This window comes from Staurois parvus, unplaced genomic scaffold, assembly GCF_062004578.1.
Source record: "Staurois parvus isolate SC_StPar_1 unplaced genomic scaffold, SC_StPar_1.0 ptg000081l, whole genome shotgun sequence".
NCBI classification, from domain to species: domain Eukaryota; kingdom Metazoa; phylum Chordata; class Amphibia; order Anura; family Ranidae; genus Staurois; species Staurois parvus.
The window spans coordinates 8,093,163-8,120,243 of NW_028317877.1; the positions used below are offsets into that span (position 1 = coordinate 8,093,163).

General features: G+C 45.0%; 1 protein-coding gene across 2 annotated transcripts in view; it reads right to left on the reverse strand.

Moving 5' to 3' along the window:
* Positions 1-15,656, reverse strand: part of EGLN1 (egl-9 family hypoxia inducible factor 1) — a 37,038-nt gene extending 21,382 nt beyond the window's left edge. The window contains exon 1 of one of the 2 annotated variants that reach the window (XM_089669774.1): positions 14,570-15,656. In XM_089669774.1, the coding sequence (XP_089525900.1) occupies positions 14,570-15,292 (723 nt within the window). In that variant the 5' untranslated portion in view covers positions 15,293-15,656. The remainder of the gene's footprint in view (positions 1-14,569) is intronic. The other variant, XM_089669773.1, reaches the window with a different exon arrangement.
* Positions 15,657-27,081: the final 11,425 nt, after the last annotated feature.

The following is a 27,081-nucleotide window of genomic DNA, read 5'->3' on the forward strand; positions in this document are numbered from 1 at the left end:
TTTATATAATGCATATGGACTGAAAGTGCACACTCTCAGGTTTAATGTGAGGGTATGTACATCCAAATTGGAGGAAGGTTTAGGAATTACAGCTCCTAAGAGTAGCCATCCCCCCATTTTTCAAGGGACCAAAAGTAATTGGACAATTGAATCAAAAGCGGTTTCATGGCCACATGTGGGCTACTCCTTCGTTATTTCTTCATCAATTAAGCAGGTAAAGGGTCTTGAGTGGATTCTAAGTGTGGTATTTGCATTTGGAATTTATTGCTGTGAACCTACATCATGCTTTCAAAGGAGCTGTCCCTGCAAATGAAACAGGCCATTGTAAGGCTTCAAAAACAAAACAAATCTATCAGGGAGATGGCAGCAACATTAGGAGTGGCCAAATCAACAGTTGGTACATTCTGAGGAAAGAAGAATGCACTGGTGAGCTCAGCAGCATAAAAAGGCATGGACATCCACGGAAGACAACGGTGATGTATGATCGCAGGATCCTCTCTATGGTAAAGAAAAACCCATTCACAAAATCGACAAGTGAAGGACACTCTCCAGGAGGTGGGTGCATTATTGTCAAAGTCTACAGTCAAGAGAAGAATTCACGAAAGCAAATACAGAAGGTTCACCACAAGGTGCAAACCATTCATAAGCCTGAAGAACAGAAAAAGCCAGATTAGACTGCCAAAAAACATCTAAAAAAGCAAGACCAGTTCTGGAATAGCATTCTTTGGACGGATGAAACTAAGATGATTAGTACCAGAATGACAGGAAGAAAAAAGTGGAGAAAGCTTAGGACAGCTCAGGATCCAAAGCACACAACGTCATCTGTAAAACATGGTGGAGACAATGTGATGGCATGGGCATGCATGGCTTCCAGTGGCACTGGGTCATTGGTGTTTATTGATGATGTGACAGAAGACAGAAGCAGCCGGATGAATTCTGCACTGTTTAGAGATATACTGTCAGCTCAGATTCAGTCAAATGCAGCAAAGTTGATTGGACAGCGCTTCACAGTAGAGATGGACAATGATCCAAAACATACCGCAAAAGCAACCCAGGAGCTTTTGAAGGAAAAGAAGTGAAATATTCTGCAATGGTCGAGTCAATCACCAGATCTCAACCCAATTGAGCATGCATTTCACTTGCTGAATGCAAAACTAAAGGCAGAAACACCCACAAAGAACAACTGAAGACAGCTGCAGTTAGAGCCTGGCAAAGCATCAGAAAGGAGGAAACCCAGTCTTTGGTTATGTCCATGGGTTCCTGACTTCAGACAGTCTTTTCCAGTAAAGGATTCTCAACAAAATATAAAAAAAATTAACATTTTATTTATAATTATATTCAATTGTCCAATTACATTTGAGCCCCTGAAAATGGAGGGACGGTGTATAAAAATGGTTGCAGTTCCTAAAATTTGTACTTGATATTTACCTTCAACCCTTGAATTAAAGCTGAAAGTTTCACATTCAGATTCATTTGGATTGTTTCGTTTTACTTAATTCTGGTGGCATACAGAGCCAAAAATATGAAAAGTGTGCCCGTGTCCAAATATATATAGACCTAACTGTATGTTGTGAAAGATGGAACAGTCTGTCACTGTCTTAAGAGGCAATTCATAGAATGAAGTACAGGACACAGGCTTCTTTAACCCTTTTACTGCCAGCTCCGATTGCGTGTATATTTCACATGCAGACTGCTGGCTGTAAAATGGAAGCGATCTGGCGGCTGAGCAGCTGCCCAATTACTTCTAGACACCCCTGAAAATGGTGCCCCCCATGGTATCCTGGGCTCCGCACGTTTGTTGGTTTACCCAGGACTGACATGGCAGGTGCCGCAGCGTAGAGCGGATGGATCAGTTAGGATATGCTCCCACTTGCCTTCCTTTCTTCTTGCTGACTGTGGCCATGTAAAACCTCAAAACTTACTTCCAGGAGTCCCCTTTCACCTTTCCCAGCCTGCATTGTATTCAATGTAGGATAGATGAGACCCCTGATGTCTCATTAAAGAGAACCTGTCACCTAAAATATCGTCACATATGGTAGGTAATTTCCACACACATCCATACTACGAATCCAATAATCCCTAGCCCATCTCAGGAGCAAGCAAAACAGGGTGGCTATGTTCCCACATACACCCCATAACAATTAAAAAAAATTGTGCTGGAACACAAGCTAAGCTACAAATGCGCAGCTCGGTGTGCATTCAACAGAAGACTGCAAGGAGGCAGGTTTTTGTTATTGCAAAAGAGACATTGCATGTCTCTTCTACATAAAAAAAAAAAAAAAAAAAAGTTATGTTTAATTTCACTTTAACGACTTCAGCTCTGGAAGATTTTACCCCCCTTCAAGACTAGGCCATTTTTCGCTATTCAGCACTGTGCTACTTTAACTGGCAATTGTGCGGTCATATAACATTGCACCCACAAGAAATGTATATTACTTTTTTCACACAAATAGAAATTTTAGTGGTATTTTATCACCACTGTGTTTTTGTTTTATTATATAAACGAAAAAAAAGACCACAAATTTTGAAATAAAAATATTTTCTGTTATAAAACCTATCCAATGAAAAAAAAAAAAAAAAAATCAAGTTTCTTCATAAATTCAGGCCAAAACGTATTCTGCTACATGTCTTTGGAAAAAAAAAATCCCAATAGGGGTATATTAATTGGTTTGTGCAAAATGTATAGTACCTAAAAACTGATCTATACTAGATTTTTTTAAATGTATTTATTTTATACTAGTAATGGCGTCAGGGTGGATTTGATTTAAATCAGGTTGATTTAAATCACGATTTAAACCATTGTTTAAATCAATAGTGAAAAGGCTTGATTTAAATCAAATTTTTAAAGAGCAAATGCCATACTTGTATACATGTGGGTTTTTTTTGTTTTTTATTTTTAATTGCAAAGATTTCAAAACAAACTTCTTTCACAGTGTCATTATGGAGTATTGTTTTTAGAATGTTGAGGAAAAAATGAATTTAATCCATTTTGGAATAAGGCTGTAACATAACACATTGTGGCAAAAGTTAAGCGCTGTGAATACTTTCTGAATGCACTGTAACTAATCTCCATTTCATGCTGAATAAAATAAATTATTAATGCATCTTAAATAGAAAATATCTTTAGATAGATTTTTACTCCAAAAGCATTTTATTAAAATACATTTCATAAAAATAATAAAAATCCGATTTAATTTTGTTCTCTTAAATCAGCGGTTCTCAACCTGGGGGTCGCGACCCCTTTGGGGGTCAAACGACCATTTCCCAGGGGTCACCTAAGACCATCGGAAAACATATTTCCGATGGTCTTAGGAACCGAGACACCACTGCTCTGTCTCGCGATCTGTGGGCGGGATGATATGCTGCCCCTGTAACCTGGCCACACCTCCGGGATCACTCAACAGCTCCGCCTCCTCGCCGCTGATTGGCCACCAGAACTGTAGCTCAGGAGAGGCACACAGGCGGCCAATCACCGGCGAGGAGGTGGAGCTTGGAGAGGAGGAGCCGAGCGGCAGAGCGCGCAGATCGAAGAAGATCGAGGGAGCTGCAGGACCGAGTGAAGAGGAGAGAGGCCAGAGAAGGAAGACAGCTGACAGGTAAGTGCAAATTTTGCTTCTGCAGGCTGTAGATGGGAGAGGGAGAGAGCGAGCCCAGGCTGGAGCAGGAGTCAGCAACGTAAGTATCATTGGTGTCAGTGGGAGGAATAGTGCCCCATCATTTGTGTCACTAATACCAACGATGGGGCACTATTCCTCCCCCCGCTGACACCAACGATGGGGCACTATTCCTCCCCCCGCTGACACCAACGATGGGGCACTATTCCTCCCCCCGCTGACACCAACGATGGGGCACTATTCCTCCCCCCGCTGACACCAATGATAGGCACTATTCCTCCCACTGACACCAATGATGGGGCACTATTCCTCCCACTGATACCAATGATGAGGCACTATTCCTCCCACTGACACCAATGATGGGGCACTATTCCTCCCACTGATACCAATGATGGGGCACTATTCCTCCCACTGACACCAATGATGGGGCACTATTCCTCCCACTGACACCAATGATGGGGCACTATTCCTCCCACTGACACCAATGATGGGGCACTATTCCTCCCACTGACACCAATGATGGGACACTATTCCTCCCACTGACACCAATGATGTGACACTATTCCTCCCACTGACACCAATGATGTGACACTATTCCTCCCACTGATACCAATGATGGGGCACTATTCCTCCCACTGACACCAATGATGGGACACTATTCCTCCCACTGATACCAATGATGGGGCACTATTCCTCCCACTGCAAAATTACAGTTCTGAAGTAGCAACGAAAATAATTTTATGTTTGGGGGTCACCACAACATGAGGAACTGTATTAAGGGGTCGCGGCGTTAGAAAGGTTGAGAACCACTGTCTTAAATCATCGATTTTTATCCACCCTGAATGGCATTGATCAAAGACTTATAGTGCAGCGGGCAATCTGACACGGACTTTGGGTGGGAACTGACCAAATGATACGGAAACCTTCACTGCCACTACTACAGTGATAAGTGATCATACTATACACTGTTACTGTACTAATGACACTGGCTGGGAAGGGGTTAACATCTAGGGGCAATCAATGGGTTCACTGCATGCCTAACATTTGTAATGTGTACAATATGTGTTTTTTTACTCCTAGATGTGATTGTTTCATCTACTTGCTTTGCAGGGAGAAAAAAAAACAAAAAAAAACAAACAGCCTCTGCTCACCATTCAGAGCCCTGTGTGGTTAGTAAACACAGGGATCTGAACGGTCATTCGCTAAGCTGATCAACAGGTCCCAGCCATAAATCGTTGGCCAGGACCTGCTAATTTGCTTGTTCTGTAGTGAATAACAGCATAGAAGCGGTGGTAGGCGTGTGCCCCCCTACCCGGAAATGCCAGACGACGTACATGTACGTGATCAGGCACATCAGGGCCACTCTGCCACAGTAAAACTGCGGTTGGTGGTCATTAACCTCTTCCCAACCGCACTATAGCTGAAAGATAGCTACAGCGCGGTTATCTAGTTCTGGGAGGGCGTCCATGGATGTCCTCCCAGAACACACCCCGTGCGCCGCCGTGATCGCTGTGTGCTACGGCCACAGCTGATCACGTGATGTGGTAAAAGGCCAATCACAGTAGCCTTTTACCACATGATCAGCTGTGTGCAATGACACAGCAGATCACTGGGTGAATACAGTTGTCGGTTATCGGCTGCACTTTCCTCACGCTGTCACAGCATGAGGAAAGTACTGCCGATAACCAGTAAATGTCAGAGAAGAGATCGGTACTGATCATCAGTGCCCAGCAGTGCTGCCCACCTGTGCCATCAGTGCCACCGATCAGTGCAGCATCAGTGCTGCTTATCAGTGATTCAGTGCCAGCGTATCAGTACCGCCTATCAATGCAGCAGTGCCAGCTTATCAGTGCCCATCAGTGCTGCCTATCCGTGCCACCTCATCAGTGCCCATCAGTGCTACCTATCAGTGCAGCCTTATCAACGTACATCAGTGGAGAAAAAATTACCTGTTTTCAAAATTTTATAATAAAAACAAAGAAAATCTTTTAAATTTTTTGCTCTTTTTGTGTTTATAGCGCAAAAAATAAAACACCCAGTAGCAATTAAATACCACCAAAAGCTCCATTTGTGTGAAACAAATTATAACAATTTCATATGGGTACAATGTTGCATGACCACGCAATTGTCATTCAAAGTGCAACAGTGCTGAAAGCTGAAAATTGGCTTGGGCAGGAAGGGGATATAAGTGCCCGGTAGGCAAGTGGTTAAGCGTTAACATAGATTTTTTTTTTTTTTTTTTTTTACTGGGAGGTGCTCATGAAGCTACCTGCAGGTCCTTGGACACTGGGAAAAAGGAGACATCCATCGACAATAGCCCTCCCTCTCAGCGTCAGCTCTGTAGCATACAATAGGGAGACCATAAGAACAGTGTCCTGTACTACAGGAAACAGATTTCACTAGCAATTAAAAAAATCCTATTTTCCCGATCATACAATACAGAACCCGGGCTTCTTGAAATCATTATGACTGAGATGTCTAAAAACAGTCCAAATGAAGGCTACCATCAGTCTTCTATGTTTCTATAGTTACAGTGCCCTATCTTACTGGAACCATGAAAGTTGCTATGGATGGTGAGTGTACAACTGCATTGCTAAAAATGATAGTATTCTGTGACTGGAGGGGATCTGGTCACCTGGGAAAGTTCCTAATGTGAAAAGCCGATACGTTTAAAAGGGTGTAAGTGACCTCAAGATTTTCTTTGCGCTTTTTAGTAAGAGCCCTTGTCATGGTGCTGAGTGGAAGTCATGGGAGGATATACCAAGTGAATATTGGCAAGGACTAATTACTATTCTGATTCACTTTCACTACTTTATGGGATGTTTGGCCTTTGCTATGAAATTATGCTGAATATATTGAATTTTGCATGTTGATCATGTAAATGTATGAATTATGTTTTTTCACATGTAATATTGTCATGATTAAAGGGATAGCGCAGCATTTTAAAAAACAAAATAGCTTTAACTACTTATCTCAAAGCTGTATCTTTTACAAACATAGGCAAAGCAATTTTTAGCAATAATAGCAGGGGTTCCTGCGATTAGCTGCGAGAGGCAGCCCCATTGAAAGCAGTGGGAGGATGCTTGCTCTCACAGCTATTTGCAGCCACTCACTCATGAAGTGATCACACATGAGTAATCAGCCCTGGACGCTGGGACTCTTGCATCTGAAGGGTGCATTTACTAAACACATTCACTAGATAACCTCTACAGTACCCAAGGTGGGTGCTTCCCTCCCCAGCCCCGAGCAAAACCTCTACTGCACTCTGCAAGGCCAAGCTGTCAAAATGACAGCCCAGCCCTGCACACCATACCTGAAGAGTGGTTCTCCTAGTGTAATCAGCAGAACTCTGTTCCTACTCTATAAATCTGTATACCTAATCATGCTCCCATCTCGGGACATGGCAGAGCCCAGCCAGGCATGCTCCCATCTCGGGACATGGCAGAGCCCAGCCAGGCATGCTCCCATCTCGGGACATGGCAGAGCCCAGCCAGGCATGCTCCCATCTCGGGACATGGCAGAGCCCAGCCAGGCATGCTCCCATCTCGGGACATGGCAGAGCCCAGCCAGGCATGCTCCCATCTCGGGACATGGCAGAGCCCAGCCAGGCATGCTCCCATCTCGGGACATGGCAGAGCCCAGACAGTCATGCTCCCATCTCGGGACATGGCAGAGCCCAGACAGTCATGCTCCCATCTCACGACATGGCAGAGCCCAGACAGTCATGCTCCCATCTCGCGACATGGCAGAGCCCAGACAGTCATGCTCCCATCTCGCGACATGGCAGAGCCCAGACAGTCATGCTCCCATCTCGCGACATGGCAGAGCCCAGACAGTCATGCTCCCATCTCGCGACATGGCAGAGCCCAGACAGTCATGCTCCCATCTCGCGACATGGCAGAGCCCAGACAGTCATGCTCCCATCTCGCGACATGGCAGAGCCCAGACAGTCATGCTCCCATCTCGCGACATGGCAGAGCCCAGACAGTCATGCTCCCATCTCGCGACATGGCAGAGCCCAGACAGTCATACTCCCACCTCAGGATATAGCAGAACCCGGTCAGTCATGCTCCCACCTCAGGACATAGCAAAGTCTGGTCAGTCAAGCTTCCATCTCAGGGCATAGCAGAGCCCGATCAGTCAAGCTCCCACCTCAGGACATAGCAGAGCCCGGTCAGTTATGCTCCAATTGCAGGATATGCAGTGCTCAGCATAATAGAGTACAGCCCTTTTGAAAAGTAAGATTTTAATCAATATCTCAATGAACACAAGAACAATTTCCAAACATTTGAGAAAACTGAATTTTATAGAACATTTGTTTAGCTCATTACATGAAAGTAAGGTTATTAATATACCTTGGATAACAAAATCTTCAGTTTTACTCAAATGAATACTCCCCACAACAAAAACTACTCTATCTAGTATTTTGTATGACCTCCATGATTTGTAAGGACAGCACCAAATCTTCTAGGCATGGAATGAACAAGTTAGCGACATATTTCAACATCTATTTTTTCTATTCTTCAAGGATGACCTATTTTAGAGAAAGGATGCTGGATGGAGAGTGATGCTTCACCTTATCTCTTCAGAATTCCCCATAGTGTTCAGATCAGGAGACATACTTGGCCACTGCATCACTTTCACTCTGTTCTTCAGAAATGCAACACTGGCCTTAAATGTGGGTTTTGGATCATTATCAAGTGCATGACGACCAAGGGCAAGAAGTGATAGTAGCATCTTCTCTTTCAATATAGAGCAGTACATCTGTGAACGCATGACACCATAAATGAAAACGCAGCTCCCCGACACCAGCAGCACTCATGCAGCCCCACAGAAGGACACTGCCACCACCATATTTTACTGTAGGCACCATGCATTTTTCTTTGTACGCCTCACCTTTTTGACACCATTCAGTTTTGAAGCCATCAATTTCAAAAACATTTATCTTGGTCTTATCACTCCAGAGTACAAAGTCTCAGTAGTCTTCTTTTTCAGCATAGGCCATGGCAAATTCTAGGAAAGCTTTTTTGTGCATGGGCTTTAGGAGAGGCTTCCTTCATGGATAACACCCATGCATGCCATTCCTCTGCAGTGTACACTGTACTGTGTCACAGGAAACAATCTCCCCAGTTTGGCTTTCTAATTCGTTAGCTGCAGTGAACTTGCATGGTGATTTTCTTCAACCCTTCTCATCAGAAGACAGTACTGTCAAGGTGTTAATTCTGTGGACAGCCTGGACATCTCTGTGAGATGGTTGCAGTTTATTCTTTGTATCACTTTTGCTACAATATTCTGACTGATAAGTAAAGCTTTGCTGATCTACTTGTAGCTGGCACCTTATGTAAAGAAATTATTTTCTTTTTCAGGCCTTGTGACATTTCTCTTCCATGTGGTGCCACTGCTGACAGCATGGAATGGGAAGGGGTTTTCTTTACCCACTTGCCCTCCTGAGGATTTACCCCCCTTCCTGATCAGGCCATTTTTTGATGTTTGGCACTGCACTATTTCAACTGGTAATAATAATAAACAAATAGAGCCTTCTCGTGGTGGTAATTTGATCACCTCTGCAGGTTTTATTTTTTGCGCAACAAAAAAAAGACCAAAGATTTTGGTCACTTTTGGTTATAAAATATATCCAATAAACTCAAAGTTAGTCATAAATTTAGGCTAAAATGTATTCTGCTACGTCTTCGGGGAAAAAAAAAAAAAAAAATCTCAATACGTGTATATTAATTAGCTTGTGTGAAAGTTATAGCATCTATATAATTTATGTAGCTTTTTACTTTCTGACTGCACATTTCTTGAGGTGCTAAAATGCCAGGGCGGTACAACCCCCCCCCCCCCAAATGACCCCTTTTTGGAAAGTGGACACCACAGGGATTTTGCAGAGAGGCATGTTGAGTCCATGCAACAGTTTATTTTTTGCCACATTTTTTAAATAGGACTTTTTTTTTTTTTTTTTTTTTTTAAACACAAAGTTGTCGCTTTAATGTTATATTGCTCATGCATGCCATGGGTATTTGTGGAATAACACCCAAAAACACATTCTTCTACTTCTCCCAAGTATGGGGATACCACATGTGAGAGACTTTTTGGCAGCCTAGCTACATAGCTACATACAAGCCTCCAAAATCCAATGGCCACCTCCAGGCTTTCAAAGGGCATATTTCCTCATATCACTTCCCCACTACCGATCACAGTTTCGGAGGCTCTAAAATGCCAGGATAGTACAAACACCCCTTCCCAAAAGACCCCTTCTTGGAAAGCAGACACCCCAAGTAATTTGATAAGAGTATTTTACAATATCATTTTTGTCACAGGGTTTTTAAAAAAATATAAAAAATAAAAATTTTTTCCTTTCTTCATTTTCCAAAAACATGTAGCAACAAATTAGATCTGTAAAACACTCACCATGCCTCTTAGCAAATACCTTGGAGTGTCTACTTTCCAAAAAGGGGTCATTTGGAGGGGTTGCTTCTACTATCCTGGCATTTCAGGGCCAAAATTAGAAGCTTATGCCACACATCACCCACTCTTGAAGACCAAGCCTTTTCTGGCACTTTTTGTTCACATTAAAAAAACTGTTCTTTTGCTAGAAAATTACTTTGAACCCCTAAAACATTATATGTTTTTTTTTTTAAGTAGAGGCCCTAGAGAATAAAACGGCAGGTGTTGAAATTGTTTATGTCACACAGTATTTGCGCAGCAATTTTTCAAATGCAACTCTTTTGAGAAACATACACTTTTTAGAATTTGAATGCACAAAAACACAATATATTGCCCAATTGATAAAATATAAAAGATGATGTTATGCTGAGTAAATAGATACCAAACCTGACATGCTTTAAATATGTGCATGCCCATGCAATGGCAACAAAGTACATACGTTTTTATTATCGATAGGCGATGCTTTAAAAGACATTACAGGTCACCAATTTATATTTACCCATTAGGCTTAGTGCTAGAATTACTGCCCTCGATCTGACGCTTGCGCGATACCTCACATGCATGGAGCAACTACTGTTTACATACTGGCATGGGGTCATTGCTTGTGCGAGCAGGGGGGAAAGGGTGCTCTCTTTTTTTTTTTTTTATAGTTATTTATTATTTTTAGTGCCCCTTTCATTATTTTTTTAATCACTTTTAATGCTAATCACAGGGAATGCAAATATCCCCTATAACGTCAATGGGCATTGTCATATATTCTTTTTTCAGAAATCTGGGGTCTATCAGACGGTAGATATCTCCTATGACCTCACATTATCTAATCTCACCAAGATTGGTGTGATCAGATGCTATCCCAATTTACAAATGGTGCTTTTTATATCCTGTGAAACTGAAGTGATGAAATGCTCGTAGCTTCCGATCTCTTAGATTATAGAGATGATTGGAGCCATTCTGGTATCTGACCCGCTCTGTGGTCAGCCAGCGGAACTGCCGTCTGCATTCTTGGATTCCCCCATGGAAGAAAAATGTGGAAGGCAGCAAAAAGAGGGGGGGGGGGGGGGGGGTGGAGAGGAAATGGCCCTACCCACTGCTCGTAAAAACAATTCAGTACCCAATTGGCCAATAGGATTGTTTTTACATGACAGCCGACCACCAGCTGAAAAAAACAATACCAGGATGCCTGTAGCTGCAGGCATCATCCCGTTATAAACACTCAAAGTCCAGCGACGTACCAGTACATTGCTAGTCCATGTTGGGCATATATGTAACAGCAGAGAACACGCGCATACGATAAATTGGCTGAGGATCAACATGACTGCAATTCATTCTTTTCTGTAATGCCCATGTTGAGGGTTAGGCCCAAAAGAGTTTTAAATTCAGAAACCGTGATAGGTTTCCATGTGTACTGTCTGGCAAGAGCTGAACTTTGGTAGGCAGCCATGTATTGTTGTGCGTATAAATTGCCTTGGCCCACAATCGATACAAATCTTCCATGAAAAATAGCGGAGGGGCTAAAAGCTAGTGCTGGTAATGAACGGGGCTGATCCTGCTAACTCTGCGTTTTTGTGGTCACTATACAAAGGAGGCACTAGTATAGTTCTGTTCATTATCAATATATTGATCCGTACAAACACTAAACTAGGAATGGCAGTGATCAGCGACCTATAGCGTGAGTGCGATAGTGTGCAGGCAATCTAATGCTAGCTGACCCTGGCTGGGAGGGACACTTACTGACCCTGACGCTATCTGATGTTGTTAGTGGCAGGAATACAGTGATCAGCGAAAAATTCTATATACCGACACTGTACTAATGGCACTGGCTGGGTGACGGGGTGATCAAAGGGTTAATAGGGGCGATCAAAGGGTTAAATGTGCTAATCTAACTCATGCGTGTAAAATGTAGTGGTGCTTTTACTCGGAGCAGTGTTCTCTCTTCTCTCCCTGGGCCGACGGGAGGGGGTAGGGGGGCAGTGGGGGGTGCAGGTGCATTCACACCCCAAAATAAAAAGCGAAACATGATTACGTCACTTTGCCAAGAGCTGCTGCTCTCCCGCAAAATGCGGGTAAGTTTGGCATTGCCCCCTTATGTTAGTACAGCCAGAACAACGTACAGGTACATCATTTTGCCTGTAGATGCCACCCAGCCGCAGTACATTTCAGGCAGGCAGAAAGTGGTGAAGTAACGCCCTTTTCTAATCAACTGTCTGCTGGACACGTTTAATGACTAATTAGACTCACCTGTAGTTAAATTCTTGTTAATTAGGATTTTGTCTAGCTCTACTCCTAAGACTTTCATTGGGGTGTATTCATTGCAACATGGTTGTGAATTTATTAGGGAAAATACTTTTTGTGCAAATAAACAAATCTTGTTTGCAATCAATGGCTCGTATTTGTGGGAGTATTTTGTAGTATAGCATTCCATAGAAAATGTTGATTCTGAAAGGAAAGTAAAGGTTTTCTGACAAATCTGTTGGGGTGTACTCATTTATGCTGAACACAGTTGCAGATCCCAGTCAGCCGTGCCCCAGGACGCAGCAGGGGCCCGTCAGCCGTGCCCCAGGACGCAGCAGGGGCCCGTCAGCCGTGCCCCAGGACGCAGCAGGGGCCCGTCAGCCGTGCCCCAGGACGCAGCAGGGGCCCGTCAGCCGTGCCCCAGGACGCAGCAGGGGCCCGTCAGCCGTGCCCCAGGACGCAGCAGGGGCCCGTCAGCCGTGCCCCAGGACGCAGCAGGGGCCCGTCAGCCGTGCCCCAGGACGCAGCAGGGGCCCGTCAGCCGTGCCCCAGGACGCAGCAGGGGCCCGTCAGCCGTGCCCCAGGACGCAGCAGGGGCCCGTCAGCCGTGCCCCAGGACGCAGCAGGGGCCCGTCAGCCGTGCCCCAGGACGCAGCAGGGGCCCGTCAGCCGTGCCCCAGGACGCAGCAGGGGCCCGTCAGCCGTGCCCCAGGACGCAGCAGGGGCCCGTCAGCCGTGCCCCAGGACGCAGCAGGGGCCCGTCAGCCGTGCCTACCGCCTCAGGACGCAGCAGGGGCCCGTCAGCCGTGCCTACCGCCTCAGGACGCAGCAGGGGCCCGTCAGCCGTGCCTACCGCCTCAGGACGCAGCAGGGGCCCGTCAGCCGTGCCTACCGCCTCAGGACGCAGCAGGGGCCCGTCAGCCGTGCCTACCGCCTCAGGACGCAGCAGGGGCCCGTCAGCCGTGCCTACCGCCTCAGGACGCAGCAGGGGCCCGTCAGCCGTGCCTACCGCCTCAGGACGCAGCAGGGGCCCGTCAGCCGTGCCTACCGCCTCAGGACGCAGCAGGGGCCCGTCAGCCGTGCCTACCGCCTCAGGACGCAGCAGGGGCCCGTCAGCCGTGCCTACCGCCTCAGGACGCAGCAGGGGCCCGTCAGCCGTGCCTACCGCCTCAGGACGCAGCAGGGGCCCGTCAGCCGTGCCTACCGCCTCAGGACGCAGCAGGGGCCCGTCAGCCGTGCCTACCGCCTCAGGACGCAGCAGGGGCCCGTCAGCCGTGCCTACCGCCTCAGGACGCAGCAGGGGCCCGTCAGCCGTGCCTACCGCCTCAGGACGCAGCAGGGGCCCGTCAGCCGTGCCTACCGCCTCAGGACGCAGCAGGGGCCCGTCAGCCGTGCCTACCGCCTCAGGACGCAGCAGGGGCCCGTCAGCCGTGCCTACCGCCTCAGGACGCAGCAGGGGCCCGTCAGCCGTGCCTACCGCCTCAGGACGCAGCACTGCCCAGTCAGCCGTGCCTACCGCCTCAGGACGCAGCACTGCCCAGTCAGCCGTGCCCCCACCTCAGGACGCAGCACAGCCCAGCCAGCCGTGCCCCCACCTCAGGACGCAGCACAGCCCAGCCAGCCGTGCCCCCACCTCAGGACGCAGCACAGCCCAGCCAGCCGTGCCCCCACCTCAGGACGCAGCACAGCCCAGCCAGCCGTGCCCCCACCTCAGGACGCAGCACAGCCCAGCCAGCCGTGCCCCCACCTCAGGACGCAGCACAGCCCAGCCAGTCGTGCCCCCACCTCAGGACGCAGCACAGCCCAGCCAGTCGTGCCCCCACCTCAGGACGCAGCACAGCCCAGCCAGTCGTGCCCCCACCTCAGGACGCAGCACAGCCCAGCCAGTCGTGCCCCCACCTCAGGACGCAGCACAGCCCAGCCAGTCGTGCCCCCACCTCAGGACGCAGCACAGCCCAGCCAGTCGTGCCCCCACCTCAGGACGCAGCACAGCCCAGCCAGTCGTGCCCCCACCTCAGGACGCAGCACAGCCCAGCCAGTCGTGCCCCCACCTCAGGACGCAGCACAGCCCAGCCATTAATGCCCCCACCTCAGGACGCAGCACAGCCCAGCCATTAATGCCCCCACCTCAGGACGCAGCACAACCCAGCCAGTCCTGCCCCCACCTCAGGACACAGCAGAGCCCAGCCAGTCGTGCCCCCACCTCAGGACACAGCAGAGCCCAGCCAGTCGTGCCCCCACCTCAGGATATTCCAGAGCCCTGTCAGTCCTCCCACCTTGGTTCTGCCGTTGATCCGGAAGTTGCCCAGCTTGGTTCCGCAGTGGCGGATCAAGTCGTCCATGCTGTTCATCAGGTGTCCGATGGCCTTGCAGCCTGCCTCCTTACCCTCCACCCAGGTGATCTGGTCCCCGCGGATGTCCCGGGAGGAGTCGCTCTTCTGACTTACAAGCTGTCCGTCGGTGAAGCGACCGGTGCTGTGCAGAGCCTTGACCTCCCCCACTATCCGGTCCCCCATCTCCTGGCCCAAGAAGTCGTCCAGCACACAGATGCCGTGCTTGTTCATACAGGGGATGATGTACTCCAGGGCAAGCTTGTGCAGGGGCGGCCTGGTGTGCCCATTAGGCCGTTCTGTGCCCTCCCCTCCCCCCCGGGCCCCGCCGCTTCCGCAAGCCTCCCCAGACTTCTGGGTGTAGTCCTCCTCCTTGATGGCCCTCAAGGTGGCCCCTTCGACCACCACCTCCTTCTGCTTGCTGTCCGGGGAGGCGGCCTTATCCTGCGGCTTGGGGTCAGTGGCCGGCCCGGTGTCCGGGGTTCCTTTACACACCAGCTTGTGCTTCTTCCAGTCTTGTCTCTGGTGCTCCTTGCTGCAGTAGAACGAACTCCGACAGCGGCCGCAGCGCAGCAGGTCCTCCATCTTCCCGCACAGCTCGCAGTACTGCCGGTCACGTTCGCTTTGGCTGCTGCCCTCACAGCCCTGTCCTCCTCCTCCGCCTGCCATGATGGCCACTGCTCGGGGACAGGCACGATTCCGGCTGTTCGGCGAGGTCACTACGTCACCCGGACACCACACCGCACGATCCCAGACACACGTGTGTTCACCTGTCACACATCCAGACCGCACTTATCTGTCATGTCACAGGGCGACGTCCTCGTCCGCCTCGGCATAGGGCTGTGTTATCAAAGCCCGAGTTCCTAACGCCACCGGACCAGACGTTGTTACACCCCCAGGGTATCCTTTGGATTCGGTATAATGATTGGCAACGGCTAATCGCTGACAGGATGCACGATATCATTAGCTGAACGCTGAGCACAGCCTGAACTTCTAATACAGTGCAAGGACCTTTGATGACGTCCGAGTCATGTGATCGGGCTAGACTTAAGTGTGCCACGTGACCCGGCCAGCTTCTTTCGCTGACAGGACAGCCTTTTCTGACACTTTTTTGTTTACATATAAAAATCACTGTCTTTTTGCTAAAAGAATTACTTAGAACCCCCACTTATTTTTTTGCTAGAAAATTACTTAGAACCCCCAAGTATTTTAATTCACAGAAGCACAATATAATACCCATATGCTTGGTAAAATGTAAAAGATGACAAAGAGTAAATAGATACCAAACATGTCACTCTTAAAAATTGTGCACACCCATGCAATGTAAATTTTATTATCCATAGGCTGGTGCTAGAATTACCGCCTTCGTTACTGACATTCTTGGAGATACCTTGCATGTTTGGGACATTCGTTGATTACGCGAGCGGCAGACCAACACATTCATTCGTCTTTGCTCGCAAGCAGGCTGGCACTTTACATTTTGTAATTTTGTTTTTATTTTTTTACAGTGTTGCTTTCATTTTTTGAATGACTTTTAGTGCCACTTCACATATATGCGGATTGGATGCGGTTCAAACTGCATCCAATCCGCATGACATGTGAAAAAACTTTGCTCCCCATGGTGCCTGCTCACATATGTCTGGCGCACTGGCGGTGCAGATTCGGTGTGGTTTGAAAAAGAGTCATGTGCGATTTCTGAGTTCAGGTGCAGATTACAGGCTATTGTCTGCTATGGGAACCATTTCTAAACCACATATGTGTGAACAGGATAAGATCCTGCTAATCCTTTCCTGAACCTGATGTAAACCTGACATGAACCGGCAAACAACTACTGTATCAATTAGCTGTAAAACGAGCTTCAAACCGCACCACACATGTGTAAATCAGCGCTTATTGTTATCACAGGGAATATAAATATCCCCGGTGATAGCAAAAAAATGTGACAGGTAAAGATGTAACATTTCCAGAAATATTGGGGAAAAACGGTTTTTTTTCTTGATTTTTTTTTCCAGAAAAAATGGAAATTTTCAGAAAAGTTGAAAAAAATTTAGTGTGGAGTAGTTTTACATGTTGGAAGTCATTTTGTTACACTGTGTACATGAAATGCAGTGTATATAAAAGTATTATGCATGAAGTAAAAGTAAAAGTTTCTGGAATGAGAACTCTGGAGGGAAAAGCTACTTGCATTTTCATTCTGGTCCTCATCATTTCATTCCATACCCACTTCAGTTCCGGGTCATTTTGGGCAATTTTTGTTTACATTTTAAAATCAGTATTTTTTGCTAGAAAATGTCTTAGAATCCCCAAAAATTATTTCTATTTTTTTTAAAGCAGAGGCCCTAGAGAATATATAATTTTCAAACGCAATTTTTTGGGAAAAAAAATACACTTTTTAAAATTTATTTATTTATCAGTAGATGGAATAGTACCGTATGCTGTCCTACTAACAGTCAACAGCTAGCCAACAAAACTGACAGAAACAGCGTTGTGTTTCATTCCAAAACTGAATTTATGTCAGTGAATAGTTCTGTAAAACTGCAATACAATTACATAAACTAAAGTTACAATATGCTTGTAGACATGACTCTCACAAATGCCTACAATGAACACATTTCTTGCAAACAGCTACCTACAAATCACATAAAATACATTCAAATACGATCTAGATATATACGTGACTTTAACACAACACAACTGTGATGAACTAGGAGCTCAGAGAGAGGGCACACGGAGACAGACCACATGGAACCCAATGTGGGGGAATTAATTGGGGAGTTTATCGGGGTGCAGACAATAGGACAACTAGTCCACAGAACAACACAAGGCAAAGCAGTACAGTAGGGATCTCAGGATGGCAGTCTGGTCAGTGAAGGAGGATGGCAGGGGGGGGTCCATGGGGTCTGGCCGCAGAACAGGAGCAGGCAGGGGGAGCAACCAAGCACACAGGGCAAAGTCCTTGGCACAAGGTAGCAATTCAGGGACTCACCAGTCAGCAGTGACCTCAGCAGAGGAAGTCTAAGCAGATAGGCACCAACTCCTTACGGGTCTTCGGAGGGCTGTGTGTCCTGGCCGCAGCTTTAAGACCACACAGGCAACAGTTGACGGAAGAGCAGAAGGTAGAACAAAGTCCCAATGTCCAGAAAGCCACGCAGACAATGTAGAACCAGACGTCCCAGCAGTGCAAAAAGCAAAGCACAGTTCAATGCATCTTTTAGCGAGCCCTGTAGCCATGAGCTGCTCTGTCCATCCTGACTCGAGCTCTGCACATTCTGCAAGTTTTTTCCCAGCATAGGGGCATTATATTGTCCTTTCAGTTCTACCAAACCTCAAGCACCTGGTGCAAACACGTCTGGCTTTACCCAGCTGCAGGACAGCGTGCTGTCTGTGCCTCCTGCTGAGATCAATCTCATCTCCCACCCCCTGCCGGGCACAGGAACTCATAGATTTAATTAAGCAGACTGCTTGACACACTTGTTGATTTCAACAAAACAACACAAAAATAAAATAATATTTCTGATCTCCGTCACAACAACAAATGAACTTACAGGCATATGTGTATCAAAGGGAGAAAGGAGGACTGCCAGGGCTGGGCCCAGCTACATAATGAGTAGCTCTTTTCTTTCAGTGCTCAGAAGCTGCTCAGCAGTCGGTTAATTACCAGCCACTCATTGTCTCCACAGTGATTCACCTGGATACTATTACCTATCTCATTAGTCTAGCCTACAGCCAGCCTTTTTTGCTATTTTAGCAGCTTAGCTCATGTCCTCCTTGCCCTTGTGTGGTTTATGATTTCCAGTGTGTTCCTGCTTGTGTTCCTGTGTACAACTTGGTTTGGTTGACTTCTCTTCCGATTCCTGTTCCTGCTTTTTGGCTCCTGACTATGCCGACTTCTGGTTTGCTGACCCTGGTTCCCGCCCTGGCATCCAAACCCTGACTTGTTTTTTGACTACTTTCCTGAACTGTTATTTCACTGTTGTGTTCTTCTGGAAGCTAAAGTGGAAGTGCAGTGTTGGATGGAAAATCTTTATTTTTAACAAACATGAGACACTTCCTGTTCTTTATTGATAAAAATACAGAAAGGGTGGAATTGCAGTGAATTCCCAATAAATGGCTCCCTCTAACACAATGATGAAAATACAGAACATGCCCCACCATTGGTGTTAGTGGGAAGAACTGTGCCTTGTTGTTGGTGTCAGTGGAAGTAATGGTGTCTCATTGTTGGTGTCACTTGGAGGAATAATGCTATGTATCAGTGGAAGATTTAGTTCCTTATTTGCCAGATAAGAGCAAGCGAAGGGCAGCATCCAGCCTGTGGGTCATAGTTTGGAGTACACTAACCAAGATAATCCTGCCAGATAGCATATTCAATTCTTCAGCTTCCACAGCTTGATCAAAAACAACAGCTTAGCAGTAGCACATTGATGAAGTCATCCTACTGCCATAACTGTCAACTTTCTGATATATGTGTAGCACTAACCCCTTTGGAGTCGCTGAGTTTTAGGTCCCCCTATAGTCCTGCACAGCCAAGCAATAAGCATTTTCTTTAGACCTTGCACACATGAGACAGTAAACAGTCCTTGAGCTTGGTTTTGTGATTTTATTAAAGGAGTTAATAACTTGGATGAGTTTGAGGGATGCCCAAGGACACTGCAATTTGGGGACAACTCATTAGCAACTATGTACAAGTCCACAGACAAAAATTGTCTTTGAGAGCTCTCCAGCTCTCCTGATGTACAACCTTAGACTGACCCCAGATGAAATCTCTTCACCCAGCTGCCTTAGGGAATCCCTGAGCATGGAGCCCAGAACTGCCATGTTAGCTGAGCAGCTCTAGATGAGGAGCTAGTTAGGTTGGCCAACTGACTCCCTTCTCCCCTTATCTAACCAGCTAAAGTTGAGAGATCCTCCCTTCCAGCTCCTGCCTGCAGATAGGCCACTCTCCTGGGCCCCATCCCAGGCTCCACACTCCAGCCTTTACTCCATCTTCCGCCCAACACTACTCTCTTGCTTATCAGGCTCTCTCATATTTAAGGGCTGTCCTGGCTGTCCCATGCCAAGCTCCTGCTTGGGGATTGGCCAAGATCCCCTAAGTATACAGATCAGCCCCTCCTCACCCCCACCTACTGCCTTCTAGAAACTTCTCAAGTTTCTAGAGCAGGGGGAGGTATCAGGGAACTGATCTGAAGAGCCCTCAGGCCTGAACTAAAAATGACCTGGCTGACTCATCCCAGGCTAATTCAAACCAGGCTGCTATTCAGCCCCTAACTGAAATCCTGTCTAGCTCCCCCTAGCTAAACCTAAGGGGTGCTACATTTGAAAGAGGGTAAAGCAACAGAGCTAATCACTGAAATTGATTAGACTTACACACTTTTGTACACCTGTTGTTAAATTTCTGTACCGACAACTAATGTAATGGTTGAATAATGTCAATATGTTAAAAGCAGCCTCAAAAGACACCAAAGAGAAAAGTAGACATTCCAGGGTAGAGAACATTAAGTTGTCAGATTCTCTTTTTTCTATTTTATGCTAATTTTGTTGAACTATGAAAGAAAAAGAAAAATGAAGTACTAACATCAATTTTGCTGCCATTTTGTTGTCATGAATAGCATCTCTAAATCAATATATTATACGTTTGCATTTCCTGTCTCAACTCCGGCTCTGCCTGCTCTTACCCTTACTGTACTCCTCTGTACTGAGCCTGCAGCTCTTGCTCCTATTCCTGTGAAGCATATGTAATGTTCAGGTCAGGGCAAGGATTGACATGGTCAAATAGGGGTGAAAAAAAAAGAGAAAAAAAAAAGTATTTCCTTTGGAACAGTTTGGCTTATTAGGGAATACGACATTTATACAGCCTAGTTTGTGTATCATAGGAGCATACCTATAAAACAGCAAATGTGACATTCGCCAAAAATTCAGTGATGATTAATCATTCACTATATTACAACAAATTCAGCAAGAAGAATCACCTGCATTGAATGTCACAATCATTGCTCTACAAATATGTCATTGTATTTGTAAAATGTAATAGTTCTTATAAACTGACACTGTATTATAAGATATATCCTTTTCCAATTGAATGTGTAACATAATGGGGGTTATTTACTAAAGCTGCATGGTGCAAAATCAGGTGCAGATCTGCACTGAAACCAATCAGCTTCCAAGTTTTATTGTCAAAGCTTAATTGAACAAGCAGAAGTTAGAAGCCGATTGGCTGCCATGTTCAGCTGCATCAGATTTTGAGTGCTCTGGTTTTAGTAAATCTCCCGCAATGTGTAATTCTAGTGATGGGCACATTTTGTATTGCATAACTTTTCATACAGTAACCATTTAAATATGAAGGGCATTTCTTCTTTTACTTTGTTGATCTCAAGGCATTTGTTGGATTCAAGGGTGCCGATAACACAAAAGTTGGGTCACTGGCACACTATTCATCTGTATTTCCGTATGCCTTCAGTGTTATTTTTGGCATTAGTATAGACTGTAATTTCCTTATTAACTTGGTTTGCTTTACAACATACATTTTACATAGTGTTAGTTTTGGCATCAGTAAAAGTTGTAATTTCCCTTTAATAAACATGTCTGTGTCATAATGAATCATCATAAAAACAATTAATGCCCAATGACTGTAAGGGCCCTTTATTTTGCAATCTTTGCAATATACATACTAGTAGAATTCCACTAGGTGGCACCAAACCACCTGTTTATCTTGCAATTCTGTGATGCAATACCCCTCTCTGACAAGCAATTTGTTATTTTTAAAACCATTCTTATAAAAATGACAGAGAGTAATAACTGTCACTAGCATCACCAAATATTTAATCACAAACCAAACAAACAGTATGGGTTGTGACTAGTATAACACCAAAAATAATCATGAAATATATAGTGCATTGTATACTCCAATTTTTTTTTCAATTATCAACAACACAAATAGCATTAGCAGAAACACATACTTTATCATCAAACAATAACAGACTCGCTCTGACCAGAAAGGTAGAAATTGGCCAGTCCATGGCTGTCCTTGCTCCCGCAAAACTGTCCTGCTGATGGCCAATTTCTATCAAACTCTCACTGAGAATTAAGAGACTGCAAATAATATAGTATTGTAAAACTGGTCAACAGCAAAAATTTGGGAGGATTGGCCAGCAGATTACACCCACTCAATGCAACCCTAAGGGTCAGGTGTGGAATTTGGGAGAACCCCATGCCATTTATTGTTTCTTTTTGTTTCTTTTTTAATAGCCCCCCCCCCCCAAATTGATACCAGACCTGAAGAGCCTAGTCTAAATTTTGGGGGTTCTTACTGTGTTTTTTGTAAACTATCCCCCTCCACGTGTTTACATTTACCTAAAAGCTGAAAATTCCCAGTTGACAGTTGGAAGGAGCAGGATGGGAGGTGTCAGTAGTTGTTAGGATGCCAGCAGCTGCTCAATCTCTAGCAGCCAAGAGACTGGAGTAAGTAGCTATTACATTTAGCAGCTGCTAAATAGAGCTGCTAAATGTTTTACTTCCTGGTGCAGCCAGAGGTTTGTTCTGGCTGAACCTCCTGAACAGCCAGCTCATCCCTACTCCAGACCTTAAAGCCCAACTCCAAAATAAGAAAAAAAAGGAGCTCAGGCTGCAGTAATAAAATTTAATTATAACCTGTAAACCACAGTACTTCTTTTCCCACTATAAGATGTCCCTAGTCTCCCAGAATTAGTCACACCAACCATCACTCAACCAGGAAAAATAAGGACAGACTGTGAGTGTAGGGCACAATGAGCTCTCCCCTTGAGGGGGCATTACCATTGCACCCAGCATTCAAAGTGTATTGATGCAAACAGTGGCACTGAAGAAAGAGACCAGACATTTTTGCATAACAATCACATGGTGTGTACAATACCTTGATGCAATTTGTACTCCACCTGGAGGTTTGGCACAATTTATGCAGCAAAAGATGCAGTTCCTACAAAGATGTAATTGCCCTGCGATTGTGTAATCATTCTGTACCTTATAGTAGACAGGAGATTGAATCTATGCCCCAAGACAAATACATTTCCATAGCTGTGAAATTTCTGAATCCACGGAAGACGTTTCCTCCACAGTCTATGGTATCAAGACTTAAGATACTGTATCATGAGCAATAAAACAAATATGTTTTTCTGCTATAGTGTGATTTGGGATTGGGCAGGGAGATGACATTTACAGATTCAGGTCCACATTTGACTTGGTAAAGGACAAGACATAGAACCCACATCTCAATTCTGACCTACAGTTTAGCAAAATCATATCACCAATGTTTTTAATCAGAGTTTACAAATGACCATTAAGTCCAAGATAAGATGTGCATAAATTATTTCACATCCCCAAACAGCTAAATTCTTTTTTAGCCTAGGAGCATTGTCTCTTCACATCAGTAAGGGCTCTGCTTGTATACTGAACAGATCTGTAATTACTTGCATGCTGTTTTACATCTGAGGGCACCTAAACCCACAGAGCTTGCAACAATAACTTTGACTGGGGCAGTTGGATCAAAATAAACTAGAGTTGTGACACAATTCTATTTAGATAATTAAATATGTGCTCTTCAGTGGTACCACCCTTCCATGGAATGGTTGCCATATCTGGAACACAACTGGTGCAGTAATTCACTTGCCCAAAAAATAATACAGTTCTGTAAGATTGTCTGGGTTTCTGGAATTACAAAAAAAAATAATTTCACTATCATTTGGACCAGTGCCTTTTTTCTTAAAGTGGTTGGAACCTCAGTCATGAAATCTGAGCAGGGCACAGCTAACATTTGGATCAAGCTGATCCAAAAAACTATTTTTTTCATTAAAGTGATTGTAAACCCTCTCATATACCCAGTGAAGTTAAAAGCCTCAAATGATACACAGAGGTGAAAAAAATCCTCCTACATAAGTTTTACCTGTTTATTTGCAGCCTTCTCTTTTGTATATCCTTTTAAAAGTGCTGATTCTAGGTAAAATCCTTCTGCATTTCTCAGTATCACAGAGGTGGGGGCAGGGAGCTGCAGTTAGAGCTGATTGGAGGAAAGGGACATATGCCCTCCACACAGCACACAGGAGCTGTGTCGGGAAAACTTCCCAGAAATGACACACACTGATAACAGAGAAATGAAGCACCATAGAGAAATCAACACTTTGGAGAGAGACAAGTAAGTACTACACATAGATGTGCTCTGTTCAGATAGCATAACTGAGGTTTACAACCACTTTAATACATGCAGCAGCTATCATCACTGTATGACCTGCATGTAGCCTCAGCTACATACAGTATACAGGGCTCTGTTCCACCACTGAGATGGAGACTTCCCATCCTACTCTTGAACAAAATCGAGTCAGAAAAACTCTGCTCAGTCTTTCACAGGAAGCCATTTTTATGAATAAATACAAGGCTTCCTCTAAATTTTGCAGAGGTGGAGGGGTGGGCAGATGACATCATGATCTCCGCTTCTACCAGAGAAAGCCTTGTATCCATTCATAAAATAAAAAGTTTCTTATGAACAGCTGAGCAGCACTCAACCTAAGTTGATTTTGTTCTGGCAGTGGGAAGGGAAGTCTCCACCTCACTGCCTGAACACAACAATTACCACTGGAACGTTGGAAGGCTTTACTCGCTTTATGACCAGCTGTTGGAATACAGTATGTATTTTGTGCAAAAACTACTTCAGTATTCAGTACAGATATATTCTTCAGCCAGTAGATGGCAGTGTTTTTTTGTAATTGTAATTTTGTAGCTGCATCTATGGTAAACTCTATGTATTTTCTCTGAATAAAGTTTCCTATTTTCTTCTTGCAGTGAAGCAAAAAAGCACATGTGGACTGAGCACTGTCTACTCTATAGGGCTATATAAAGAATTTCAAACACTAGGCCATTTTTTGCTATTCGGCACTGAGCTGTTTCAACTGGCAATTGTGTGGTCATACAACACTGTACCCAAATTAAATGAAATTTATATCATTTTTTTCACACAAATAGAGCTTTGATCACCACTGTTATTTTATTATATAAATAAAAAAAGAACAAAAATTTTGAAAAAAAAAATAGTTTCTACTTTACTGTTATATCCAATCAAATAAAATTTCTTCCTACATTTAGGCCAAAATGTGTCCTGCCAAAATGTTGGTAAAAAATCTCAATAAATGTTTTATTAACTGGTTTATGTGAAAGCTATAGCATCTAGAAAACTATGGTATATATATTTGACCAGTCATAGCGATCTGTGTACCATGTGATTAGTTGTAGCTAATTACAGATCACAACCATATACAAGCTGTTTATGAATGGGAAACCCATCCATGACAGCTAAAGCTACTGCTTATATAATGATCAACACGTGTTACTTGTCGTGGGTTTGCACAGGAGAATATTTTAAATGCCCTGAATGAACTTTAAAAGAGAAGTAGGGCCAAAGGTATTTTGGTCCTACTTCTTCTGTGGGTCACGGGAGTGTACTTAGTTCTGCACTCCTGTGGCCTGTGTTCAGCCCACAGCGGGCAGACATCACTCAGTCAATCAAGACTCTGAAAGGATCCTGACTTTAATGTCCTCGGACACAGCACATCACAGATCAGGACATGGGTTGTCCAATCACAGCCATCACACAGTGTAAACAGAGACATGTGTCTCTGTGTTGACTCTCCTGCTGAGCTCAATGAGAGAAAATGGGGAGGACTGCAGCCTGTCACATTCTGTGTGTAGCTGGTTATTTCAGTGTTCAGCTACACACAGATCACACAGACTGCAGCCATCCCACACAGTACACCAAGCACCATCTGCCCCCGTCCAAGTGTCCCATCAGCCTCTGTACCAGTGTCCCATCAACATCTTTACCAGTGTCACAGTGTACTAGTGTCCCATCAACATCTTGACCAGTGTACCAGTGTCACAGTGTACTAGTGTCCCATCAATATCTTTACCAGTGTACCAGTGTCACAGTGTACTAGTGTCCAATCAACATCTTTACCAGTGTACCAGTGTCACAGTGTACTAGTGTCCCATCAACATCTTTACCAGTGTACCAGTGTCACAGTGTACTAGTGTCCCATTAACATCTGTCATAGTGTACCAGTACACAAAAACATCTGCAATAGTGTTCCATTGCAACATCAACATCTGGCTGTGAAAAAATCTCATCCATGTGGTATCACCATACTCAGGAGTAGCAGAATGTGTTTTGGGTGTAGTTGCAAGTATGCCTATGCAGTGTGTGAGAAATAACTTGTTAGTATGTCATTTTTGTGGAAAAAAAAATATTTATTTATTTTCCCAAGAATTGTGAGAAAAAATTACAACTTAAAAAAACCGATCATGCCTCTTACTAAATACCTTGGTCTGCCAACTTTCCAAAAAGGGGTCATTTGGGGAGTATTTTTACTGTCCTGGCATGTAAGGGCCTCAAGAAATTAGAGATGAGGCAGTCAGTATATCAGGTGTGATCAATTTTCAAAGATAGGTACCATAGCTTGAAGACTTTAACTTTCACACAAACCAAATAACATGCACTTATTTGGGTCATTTTTACCAAAGAAATGTAGCAGTATAAATTTGAGTCAAAATGTATGAAAAAAAATATTTATTTGCAACATTTTATAACAGAAATAAAGAAAAACACATTTGTTTCCAAAATTTTCAGTCTCTTTGTTTATAGTGGAAAAAATAAAAAAAAAACCCAGTGGTCATTAAATACCACCAAAATAAAGCAATTTTTGTCTCAAATAGATGATAAAAACTTCAGATGGATGCAGTGTTGCATAACTATGTAATTGTCATTCAAAATATGACAGCCCTGAGAGCTGAAAACCAGCCTGGGAAGGAAGGTGGTGAAAGTGCCCAGTATTAAGGTGGTTAAAAGGGTCTTTTTTTAAAACTGAAATGAATCAGATTGGGGTGCTGCTGTATGTAAGCCAAGGTAATAAAATAAATCTATTCCACAGCCAAACATGCACTGCCTGTTTTCCCCTTTAATTAACCACTTGCCAACCGCAGATAGCCGAATGACGGCTTCACTGTGGCCGGCCAGTTCTGGGAGGGCGTCATATGACGTCCTCCCAGAACGCGCCCTCCCGCATGCCCCCTGGGGGCGCGCACCCGGCGATATCTGTGATCTCTCTGTCCTACGGACACAGCTGATCTTGTGATGTGGTAAAAGGCCAACCACAGTGGCCTTTTACCACGTGATCATCCATGTCCAATGACACAGCAGATCACTGGTAAATGCAGTTTCTGGTTATCGGCTGCACTTTCTGCATTGGCTGCAGTGCCACCCGCTAGTGCAGTCCACCTGTGCCCAGCAGTGCCACCCACTAGTGCAGTCCACCTGTGCCCAGCAGTGCCGCCCACCTGTGCCCAGTAGTGTCACCCACCTGTGCCCAGCAGTGCCACCCATCAGTGCCCATCAGTGCTGCCAGTCAGTGCCATCAGTCAGTGCCCATCAGTGCTGCCCACAAGTG